Source organism: Squalius cephalus (assembly GCF_949319135.1).
Source record: "Squalius cephalus genome assembly, chromosome: 3".
NCBI classification, from domain to species: Eukaryota; Metazoa; Chordata; class Actinopteri; order Cypriniformes; family Leuciscidae; genus Squalius; species Squalius cephalus.
In genome coordinates this window covers 5,928,918-5,941,064 of record NC_137124.1, presented here as the reverse complement: position 1 = coordinate 5,941,064, position 12,147 = coordinate 5,928,918, and the positions used below count along the sequence as shown (strand labels likewise).

The window sequence follows — 12,147 nt, the reverse complement described above, 5'->3', positions numbered from 1 at the left end:
AAAGAGAAAATTATATTGATAAATTAAAAGGTTCTCTTCGTAGTTTGTTTCAGAAAGATGAGTGACAAATATGAACAATAGATAGTTAGTAAATCAAAACAGACATCACCGACTTGTTTCTTTTAGGATGAATGATTCAACAGCCTAAAAGCTTCAATTCAATTAGGTGAAGTTCCACAATTGTCATACAATTTGTGAAGAAAAAAAACTCAAAACCAATACTGTGTCTGTTTCTTTCACCTTGACCCAAATAACTTACAATAATAAAACAAAATAATACATTCTATTAGGGCTGTCGCGATAACCGCAATATTGTAGTACCGCACTACTGAAAAGCCAACCGCAGAGGAATGCAAGTGACCGCAGCAACCGCGATATTCGCGTGTTTTCTTTTTTCATAAGGCTATACCATTCTTGTTTTGAACTTCGTATGTATTGAATGTTAAATAAGTTAATAATGATAACAAGACTGTTTATCATGGTGATTTGTAACAGACTTGAAACAGACAGTTCTTGAAACAGACAGTGAATGAGAGAGATTGACTGAGCGAGTGCGATTACCTGCGTCTGTCTTTGAGGTCAAGTCATATATATTCGTTAAAAAGGTTGCCGTGTCCAAGGAAAGCGAAATATCGTATCGCCCTTTTAACGTTTAACCCATTTGTGCCCAAATTTTTCTGAATGGTTTCATGCATATAATCCTGTTAATAGTGTCCTATGTGAACATGTTCTGCATTTATTTTCCCCAGGTTTTTTTTTTTATTTCTTGAAAATCATATTTGAATGTGCGGCAACTATAGTTGCCGGTGGGCAAATATGTTGTATGCACCCCTTCAATGTAAAATATGAATAGGAGGAGAACATTTGGCATTTATCTCAAAATAACTGCTTTCAACAGATCAATCTTTACTCATAAACAAATTTATTATGTATAAAAGTTGAAAAACATTCGATGCAGACCCAAAAAAAACTGCATCTATCTTATAATCTCTTGAATATGAAAACACAACAAACAACAAATCCATTTGCCTTAACCATAGTGCGCTGTTCAGGGTCTTTTTGACCCACATTTCTGACTTTCATTCATGGGGATAACATGGACAATATGACATGGTTAAATGTTTTTAAAAGATTTTTGCCCATCTTTTGGAAAATGCAGTTCTAAAAGTAACAATTTATCACTTTAACCAGTAGATGGCTGCAGACTGCAGAGCACCACTATTTGCTATTTGCTTTTTGACTAACTGAAAGACATCTTTTCACAAGTTTTTCCAGTTGTACTCATATCTACATATAATGAAATCACAATTATAATAATAAAAGTTACTTTTTGTACTGAAAAAAAAAATCTGTTTTTCAGTAATGTTATATATTATGATTAGAATCAAATGAATTTGATCAATGGACAAAATTCAACCTCAAAATCAGAAACAACACAGAACACACACAGACAGAAATGAAGTGGCACACTTTAAATTTGTAGAATTATATGAAAAACAGATGTTTGAAATAAATGATAAACTCTAAAAACTCCAACTTTTCTCTTTGTAACATCCTGATCAGGTTTGATTCTAATCATAATGGAACATTATTGAAAAAAATTATTTTTTTTTTTCAGTACAAAAACTGCCAAACTTTGACAAAAAGTAACTTTTATTGTTATAATTGTGATTTCATTATATGTAGATATGAATCTAACTGGAAAAACTTGTGAAAAGATGTATTTTAGTTTGAAACTTTTAGTACTTTTAGAGCTCTGCAGCCATCTACTGGTTAAAGTGATTTTTTTTTTTTTTTTTTTTTTTTTTTTACTTTTAAAACTGCATTATCCAAGATTTGGCCAAAAATCTTACACTAAACCATGTCACATTATCCATGTTATCCCCATGAATGAAAGTTAGAAATGTGGGTATTTTATAAGGCAAATTTTTTATTAATTTTTTATTTCTTTTTGGAGAATTTTTCTTTTCTTTTTTTGAACATTTTGTGGAGTAAAAATGTCCAAATGTAGAGTAAAAACATTAATAAACTGAGTAAAATTACATTTATTTAAAATATATATGTTGTTACAAAATAACATTTTGTTGCCTGGGGTCTCTCAGACCCCAAATAGCCTGACTGTAAACCGCAAACGAACAGCGCACAAGGGTTAAAGTTGTGGAACATAGTGCAGAACAAAGTGCAGCCATAACAGGGCATTGTGTATCAAAAAGTTAAATGAAAATAAATAAATACAAATAAATAGAATGAAGAAAAAAAAATATCTATATAGAGATGTCATTTAAAGGGTTAAGTTATGTTTATGCACTAAACAAGACCAATAAACTTGATTTATTAACCTATTAACAAAGTATACCCCATTTTCCCATGATATATGTACTTACAAGGCATTTGCCCACCGGCAACTATAGTTGCCGCTTGGACTTTTGACTAAGTATACAAAAAACTATAGATCTCTTGTAAGATTTGTTTTGTTTGGCTGATTCTAGAGACCTTCATGATTATGTAGATATATATATGTCAACAAAAAATACTTATTAGTAACATGAAAATGACCTTTCTTTGGGAGGGTTTGCCTTCGCCCTGCTTCCTGGAAATAGGGGTAGGAAGTTGACAGCCTCATGTGACAGGGAGGAAGTGAATACCTTTTTTTTTTTTTTCTTGAAATCCTTTATTTGGTTGTTTGCTTGCATTCCATTGAGAAATAAAACATGGACAACATCTAGAAAAATATTTACAAAAGGAAAATGACAACTATGTACTGCGGCAACTATAGTTGCCGGTGGGCTTAAATGGGTTAAGGGTATTTACCATAAATGGCGTCAGCGTCAGTGCTGGTCAGCATTCACAGTGCGAGGAAGCCCCGGGAAAATAAATCAGCGAGTCACGCATTGAATCAATGCCACTGGTCTCTATTACGTGAAGCATCAGCTTCAGCGTTACCCATGTGACACATTGCTGGTCAGCTGAGCCTTGAAAAGTGGAGTTTAAATTAAAAATAATTAACACCTAGTTTCATTACATCTATCTTTTAATGAATCAGCGTTTTTGAACGTGTTTGTACATGTACGGTTTAATGACTCACTCAAAGACAATCCGTTGCTGTAACAATGTAACTGCGTACTGAGTGACAGCATTTCAATGCGCAGAGACGCTGTTTAGTTTCGGTTACATTCGTTAATGAAAATGTCCTCGATTTTGTGCATGCTAAACACATCGTAACACTTATTTATATAGCAACAATATAAATAAATCCAAATAAATAAATAAACGATAATACTTCATGTCGCGCTATTGAGCCACTCAAAATTACCGGTAATTCCTTCACGCAACAGCTCTACATTCTATAACCCAAATGTACAAAAATAAATGTAATCAGATATTGGATTTGACTCAAAACACAATGTGATTCATAATTCCTTCCAATAAACCACCTTTTCTTTCTATAGTAAATAATATGTTCAAAAATATGAATTGGAAATGCTGGAGAGATGAATTGATTCAGTTGAACAAAGTTCATGAATCAAACGACTCAGTTGATCAGAGATTGTGAATCAAATGATTCAGTTTAAAGAGTTGTTCAAACTTCTCTTGATCAGTTCAAGTACAAAAAACACAAAATATCTCCATTTCAGAAGCAAAAATAATCAATCAGTTCCACAAATCAAAGTCCTTTGAGTCCAAAAAACAAAAGAATAGTGTAATTATCCTACCAGTTGATGGTTTCAAATTACGGTTCAAAGTGGAAACAGGTCCATGGGCACTGGTCAGCTAGCCATTTGTGCATATTTAAAGCTGCAGTCGGCAAGTCTGGCAGATTGGGTCGACTTAGCCAAAATTTTGAATGTTTACAACTCAAATGCCCCTCCCCCACTACCAGCGAGCACCCTCCCATCGAGGTCATGCTCGTCAGTGCGTGTGTACCTGATTTTCTGTGAACGCTTCCGTCTCTTCAGCATCGATCAACACCATGGACTCGGAGGTAGGCTGCCCTGGCTAATCTATCCATAGATAGCAATAACCGAAGAATTGGAAGCTTGTTAGTAGATTTTCTCTCCGCCATCACGCTTCGTGCAATCTTCAGGCGAACTTCAGGCTCGTCGTGTGCATGTGATATTGTAACGTGCGCGAGGGAGGGGGGATCTGTGACGCGTGCACAACCTGTGATTGACAGTCAGATCGCACACCCCCCTGCGCTGATTGGACACGATTATCCGGGAGCGGTGGATTTTTGCAAAACAAATAACACGCTCCAGGTGGAGTTAGAAGCTCTGTTTTTTTTCTAAAACCACCTTATTTATGTTGTTCTGTCGGATTATAGTGTCGATTTCACTGAATATGATCAAACAAATGTTGCCGACGGCAGCTTTAATTGCATCCATTAGGCAGACGATTCACCTCCAAAGGATTATTTATGGCACAAAACAGGATACACTTGCCGATCACGTTCACATAGGGAAAAAACAGAGAAAAAGAAAACCCAGCCTTGGAAAACACAAGGCAAACGTACAATAATTAATTTCTTATTCAACATTTCCATAACAAATCATATACATGCACAGCTCAAATGACACATTAATCCAACTTTTCGACAGTTATTTAACACATCGACACTCATAAATCACTCATTGTCTCAACTCACGATACAATGATCATTGTTACACGTGGTAGCTTTAGCCCACAGCTAACTAGTTCAGCTAACTAGTTTCAGCTCATATCAAATCATTTCTGAATTTGACATATCTTTCATATGATAACATATGATTAAAAAAAATGTCACTCACCAAAACGAGTTTGCATCACATATTCAATTAAAGAAGATTATTCAATACAGATTATCACTCTGGGATCCACTAAGTTAAATCTTTACTCCGATTCCCACTTCACCTTTCTCTCTCTGACGACAACACTCCAGGCTGACGCATCCAAAGTTTCCAAGTGCACACAATCACAGTTCCCGATAGATTATGATTATCATTTAGTGCAAGGAGTTTCTGGAGAAATTTTCCATGCTGATGTCTCATCTGATCTGTTCTCTCATCTGTTCATGCTGACAGCGGTGCCGGCGCGACCTGTGAGCGGGTCTTATGAATATGCCGCTACTGTTGGCTCTCAGGGGTGTCAGTCACAGCAGCATAATCAGTGATTGGATGAATCGCGTGTTATTGCCCAGTGGTGTGGTCGAGTGCATCAAGTTAAGAAAAAAAAAAAAAAAGAACTAATTGAAAAATTACTATTTGTCCAGAACAGAGCAACACGACTCACTTTAAACTGTAATAGAAGGGCTAATATACTAAGAATGCACTGGTGAAGGATTGTCTCTCTGCTTTATTTTATAAGAAATATTTCTGTGTCTAGAGTTCCTAATGTCCTAGCTGTACTCTCAACTTTTGTATAGTAGTACTAAAAGGGATGTTTTTTTATTTCCTGTTTCGAAAACCACTGCAGAACAACGGACTGTAATGTAGCCTATAGAGGAATGAAAATATGGAATGATTTACCATTGATATTACACATTTTGATATTTGGAATGAATGTTGGGTTAGTATGTTTCATTGACTTGACATTTTATTGTTGTTGATTAAATGTAGTTTTGTATTTTTTACTTGTTGGGACCCCAGGAAGAGTAGCCACTGCTTAGGTAGTGGCTAATGGGGATCCAAATAAACTTAGATCATAGATGGAAAAGACCATTTACAGCCGACACAGACAATTTACTAAGGAAAAATCTGTTTTTAATTTTTTTTTTGACAGTTATAGCACCACGTCCTGCCTGATCTCCACCACTTTTATTAGGTGTCCTCAAAGTGTGCCCATACATATGTGTGTCAAATTTGTTGTAAATACCTCATTTCATTTTGAAGTATAGAACTTATATTTAAGAGAGCATAAAAATTATCCATGGGTGACATTGATTGGATTATTATTATTTATTTATTTATTTATTTGTCAGTTCCAATCATAATTTTGACATTTGGGCGTTATTGTTTAGCAAATGACCTATGTTTTCAAATTTCCTGTGGTGTTTTTGTTTTCGATCGGACTAACGGTTTCGAAGATAATTGCACGTTTTTTAAGCGCTAAATGACACTGTTACACAAACTATAAGGCGAAACCTGGCATGTTTGGTATCGTTGGACTCTGGAAGGATTCAGGATTTCATCGGACTAACGGTTGGGTGCAGTTATAGCCATTTTCATGACTTTTCTCCCTGTAATAGCTCCACCAAGTGGCCAATCATCACGATTTTTTTCATGTGACCTCAGATTGAGCTCATGAACATGTGTTTATCTCTTTCCGTTCACAAGTTATAGCTAAAAGTAAAAGTGGCCCTGGTCACATCAAACATTTTGGTTCCCCTTAGCGACCGTGAATTAAAAGTTCGAAATTTTTTGGTGATTATTGATAGTCACTGTCCAGAGAATATTTTTGCAGTGGTTTGGTTCCGATCAGGCCAAAAATCTAGGAGTTGTTTGCAAAAGTAGGTTTTTCAAAAAAACTGAATTTACTCAAAATTGGCGCAAAAAGGGTGAGCAAATCCGAGGCATGCATCTTGTCCGCCTTGAGCCAAGGATTCCAGCGATATAAGACACTTGATCCTACCCCTAACGGTTTAGGCGTTATGAGCCATTTTGTACTTTTGACCGCTGTAGCGTCCCCGTCAGGCCGATCGGGGCGGGACTTGGTGACGATGTAGGCGGTGTGAGTACTACCAGCCCCCAAAGTTGCAAGTCTCTACGACTTACTGTTCGGTCTACCTGATCAGTTTTACATGGAGAATGCTGCATCATGGGAAAAATTAACCATAACAATAGGGATTCAGCACTATGTGCTTGAACCCCTAATAATAAAAACCTAGTAGGCTCATTTATTTCTCTCACTTATATCTCTCTAAACAATCTTTGATTTATGTGTGAAATGTAAATGTCAACTCATGCACGTAGCATAAAATGTAGTCCATCATGTGCACTATTCAAAGTCTTCTGAGTTAATTTGATTGCTTTATTTGAAGAACAGGTTGCAATTTATGTCGTATTTGTTTTGTCATGTTTTGTCATTTGAAACCATTGGCTCATTTGCATAAGCGAGCGCCATTACGATAAAGCTGCACACACACCTCAGTGGTTTGATTTTGGATTAATCAGGTATGTCGTCCTGCCACAGCCTGCAGCGCAGCGTCTTGATTGGTTCTCGCGTCTATCGTCACCGCTGTGTATTTGGAGTGTTGAAAGTGAACAACATTTGAAAACTGTCCCAAACAGGATAAATCTGCCTCCGAAGGGCACTTTAGAGTAAGAACAATCACGGCCTCCATATTGAAAACCTCACTGGTTCCTGGCATCTTCCATCAATGCATATGCATATGGAAAACCACTGTATGCAGATTACGGGCATTATGGGTTGTAACATAAAACATGTAACCAAAGTCAGTCAGACAGTTGAAATTGGGCTAATAAACAGAGTTTCAGACTATCAGTGGCAAAAACTCAACTGGTTTGTTTTACAAAAAAGAAGATAATAAACAAGAAGGTTTATGGACAAATACAGGTTCCAATAATTAGACATTTAGAAGTCTGGTTAATAAAATAAAGTGATGTCGCATCATTAATAACTAACATGATCTATCAATGGAAAAAGTTATTTTGATTTTGACTCTTTGACCCACTGAAGGTTTCTGTGTGATTCACACCATGACTAAGACACATTAAGGGAAGCATTTAAACAATTTAATGAATGCACTTTAGAAATTCAGAATCAAATCATTAATTGAATTGTATCGCATTGTGAATCGTCTCGAATCTAATCATTCTGAATTTGTGAAAATTGCTCCTGAATCGAAAATCTATGAATCATGAATCAAATCGATTCGCTGTCGACCCAAAGATTCACACCACTAATTTATTTCAGCAAAATGAAATATGCATGTTTTGTAGGTGACATCCTAAATATCAACCAAAAACACCAACAATCAAATTTACATTTGACATATTTATTACATATAACTGGCAGTTTATTGTGACTTCACCTCAATTCTGCTTTTCTAAGAATAAACCAGATTTAATTCTGCTGAGACACAAATAATGATTATTCTTAAGAGCTGCTGCTCACAGAATCATATTCAACAGTTACTGATACAGATAAGATTAGCCCTCAGAGAGTCTTCGTTTAGCAGTCACACTCAGTGCCTTCCCGGTCAGAAGTGACCGGACACCTAAAAATGAAACTTCCTCCATCCCAGTAAAAACCAATGCAATTTATTTTTGTTCTATAATATTTATTCTTTTTAATTTAGTATTTTGAGACAATTTGATTGAACTTATTAATATTTATGCATTATTTATAGTCCATTTTTTGCCATTGAAAATAATGATTAATTTTTTTTTCTTCAATTTTTTCAATTTTTTTTTTTTTTTATACAGTATTTTCGGTTAAAATAGAGACTAGGCTTTCAGAAAATAAAAATAATAAAAATAAATAAATCAATTTATTAAACATAAAATGAAATAAATCATGTTATTGCATGGGTTTACCACTAGATGCCTGTATAGCTCTAAATGGAGATGCTTGTGAATTCTAGTTGTTTTTGGACCAAATTACTTACTTTTAAGATTTGTAGAGAATTTTTGTGTTTTTGTCAATTTCCCATTCATTTCCTATGGGGGTCATTTTTGACCAAAGACCACGAGTGTGACTATTTTTTTTATGACCACTTAGCATGCTCGGATCATGAACTCAAATTTTTTTTGTGCTCACATACCTAATGCCAGAAAAGTCACCAAGTTTCGTAACATTCCGATGAAGCTGTGATTTTTAAAAATTCAAAACAGATTTTTTGTAATCTGAATTTATTGGTGTGTATGTGTATACAAGTGTGTTTGTATGTGTGTGTGTGTGGGTTGGTGTGATTTTTTTGCACTCTTGATGTTGTAGAGTGTCACCCCTTTACTGTGGTGTACTTTTTTTTAGAATCGTGGCCGATTTGTAGATTGTACAGACAAAAATTCAGAGAATTTTTGTGTTTTTGTAAATTTCCCATTCATTCCCTATGGGTCGGTCATTTTTGACCGAAGACACTGAGTGTGACAATTTTTTTTACGACCACTTAGCATGCTCGGATCATGACCTCAATTTTTTTTTTTGTATTCACATACCTAATGCCATAAAAGTCACCAAGTATCATAACCTTCCGATGAAGCTGTGATTTTTAAAAATTCAAAACAGAACATTTTTCGGTCAGAAGTGACCGAGGACTCTCTGAGGGTTAGTGAAAAACAGTGAAAAACAACCAGATATGCAAAGAGATTCTTAAAACACAAATATATTATGTTAGTATTTTAGACATCTAAAGAACATTCATTGATGTCAGAAAACTTTAATAAGATCACATTATGTTATGATAATTAACACAGAGAAATATTACAGACTATTAAAATATAATTAGAAGATTCACTCAGAAATGACTAAAGAACAAATTAAACATATGAAAGTGAATATGAAAAATAAAGAATGAAAATAGTGAATGTAAGTAAACACACAAACACTGACGTCTTCTCACTCCTAATATCTGCTGCAGATGAAGTTGAGTTTGTGAGTCTCAGGAAGGCTGATCCAGCGCTGATCTCCTCCAGACTGAACTGCTCCTTTTCTCTTCGTAAGGCTGCAGTTTTCCGGTGTCGTTCCGTTCCCTGGAGCCCAGTTCTGATAGCACACCATCTCTCCGCTCAACCAGAGCCACATGTTCATTTGGCAGTAGTTGTGTAAACCCAACCACACCGCCTCAGTAGACGCACGTTTAACCACATTCATCACACGACGCTGCATCTCCTCTGAATGAACCGAGACCAGATCCGTATAATTCTGTCTGCAGTATCTCAGAGCTTCAGGCCACGTCAGAGTCTCTTTGATCAGAATCAGTTTATCTGGACACAAAACAAACCACAAGCAAAAACTAGAGAGAGACTGATCAAAAACAACATGCAGAACAAACACTGTGGAGGAATCTGTCATGTCAGACATGTAGCGTGAACTTTAAGATATCTGGAGGTGATGGATGGATTGTGTGTGTTTGTGAGGATCTGCTCACCTTCATGACAGACAAAAGGAAGTTGGCCGTCGCAAGAGCCGTCATACCATTTACCCAGAGTGAACCGGTTATTCGGATTGAGCACTATACAGTTTTCAACACCTCCAGCATTATTAGGTTCACCAGAAGCCCAGTATCTGAATGAGGAGTCACTCTGATCTGACCACTGCCATGAGTCTCTGAACAGACCGATCCAGACATCATTAGATATGTGACTATCATTGATGAACTTCTGAATCTGTTGATTCTCATTCTGGTTCCTCACACTGACCAGATCAATGTGATTCTGTCTGCAGTAACTCTGAGCGTCTCTCCAGTTCTTCATCTGATTGACAAAGACGAGTCCTGGGTTCACTTTAAGAAAAACAAATGGAAACAGATTCATAAATCAGTTTGTTCATCATTCTTATGCTGGTTTATGGTTTTTAATGTGAATAAGAGCAGCGAAGCATCAGAAACACGTGTCATTCAAAGACTGTTTCTACAGCTGATGATATATTAAATATTCAAATTATATTCATCATGATTTTGCTGATATAACATCAAGTATCTATTGTGAATTTCTGTGATAATTTTATTGCAACTATATTTCTCCATCATGTTTTGTTACACATTTCTGTGGAATACTGGATTCAGACACACAGAGCTGAATGAGAGACACATCAAACAGATGAAGATGTTAAACTGCATATTAATGTTTGTTAACTAGTCCTTAGAAATATCAGCAAACAAATCTATTCAAAAGGTTGAATTGTAGACTAATAATACATACAAATGAATATTGTTGCAATAATAACAATATTAGTGTTTGTCTTGTTTCTAGTCTGATCGGTTTTTCACATTGTAATGGACAATTTGTCTTTGTGAGTTCAGTTAAAGTTCATCTAACAATGACGATTTTTACAGGTTTGTGTTAAGATATTTTTTTATTAAATTTTTTATTGTAATACGTGTAACAAGTGAACACAATACAATCACACTGAAAAGACAAGAACTGAATTTTGTTCTCAGGACAAGAGTTTTGTTCATACATATCAAGATGGGGCAAGATGTTGTACATCTATTATATGTTGAAATTTTATGCATTCATTAATTCATTACAATTTACAGTATGTTTGTCAAAACAATGGTTTGGATATTTATTTATAATATCCAATAATGGATATTTAATTTACAGTATAAAGTTTGCTGAAAATATAATTCTCTAGGCTCATAATGGCAGATTCCCACAGTTATGAACAACAAATATCTAAATGTGTTCAATATCAGTTTATTTTCACATTTTTATTCATATTATATTGTGCATCTTTTTATAAATGAATGTTTATTGTGATTGTATGGAGCTGCACTTACTGTTAGATGAACTGCAGATGAAAGTCAGGCTGTTACTACATGGCCAATCATGCCATTCTCCATCTCTCATCATAGTACACTCATCTCTGCCAGGTGGTCCAGGTCTCCAGTTCAGATAGAGCACAGGTTCACCTGAAGACCACTGCCATTTATCAACACTCGTCCTCTTCAGCCCAATCCGGATATCATGAACACCTCTATCATTCACACTCTTCTTCAGCTCGTTCATGTCGTTCATGTTGTCAACGGTGGCCAGATCTGTGTAATTCTCTCTACAGAATCTCTGAGCTTCAGTCCAGATCTTGTTCACGTTTATAAAGTGATACTGACGCTGAACACATTCAGATACGGAGCAGAGAGCTGTGAAAGAGAGCGTTTGATTTAATGCTTTTCATAACAGGGTTAAACCTGATGAAACTATAAACCATAAATAATACAACAAACACACTCACCAATGAGAAGAAGAATCAAATATAGAGTGTGGTCCATTTCTGAGGAAGAAACACATTGAAAAACTCAAAAACCAAAGTAAAAAAAAAAAAAAAAAAAAAAAAAAAAGTTTTAACATGATCATGTAATAAAAACATTTTAGCAGCATAAAATGATTCACAATCATTCAGACAATATTAACATCTGAAAGTGTAATTGTGTTTGAAGAATGAACATGTTCTTACTTTAGAGGTCGTGTGTTTCTGTCCTGAGTCTGATGT

The 12,147-nt window shown here is 35.5% G+C and overlaps 1 protein-coding gene across 1 annotated transcript; it reads right to left on the bottom strand.

The window, feature by feature from the left end:
• Positions 1–9,558: 9,558 nt before the first annotated feature.
• LOC307155400 (C-type mannose receptor 2-like) lies at positions 9,559–11,926 on the bottom strand (the record flags this gene model as incomplete). Its single annotated transcript, XM_079866000.1, has 4 exons — positions 9,559–9,920; positions 10,085–10,429; positions 11,438–11,797; positions 11,890–11,926. 4 exons carry the CDS (start codon positions 11,924–11,926, stop codon positions 9,559–9,561), a joined length of 1,104 nt encoding a protein of 367 aa, XP_079722126.1.
• Positions 11,927–12,147: the final 221 nt, after the last annotated feature.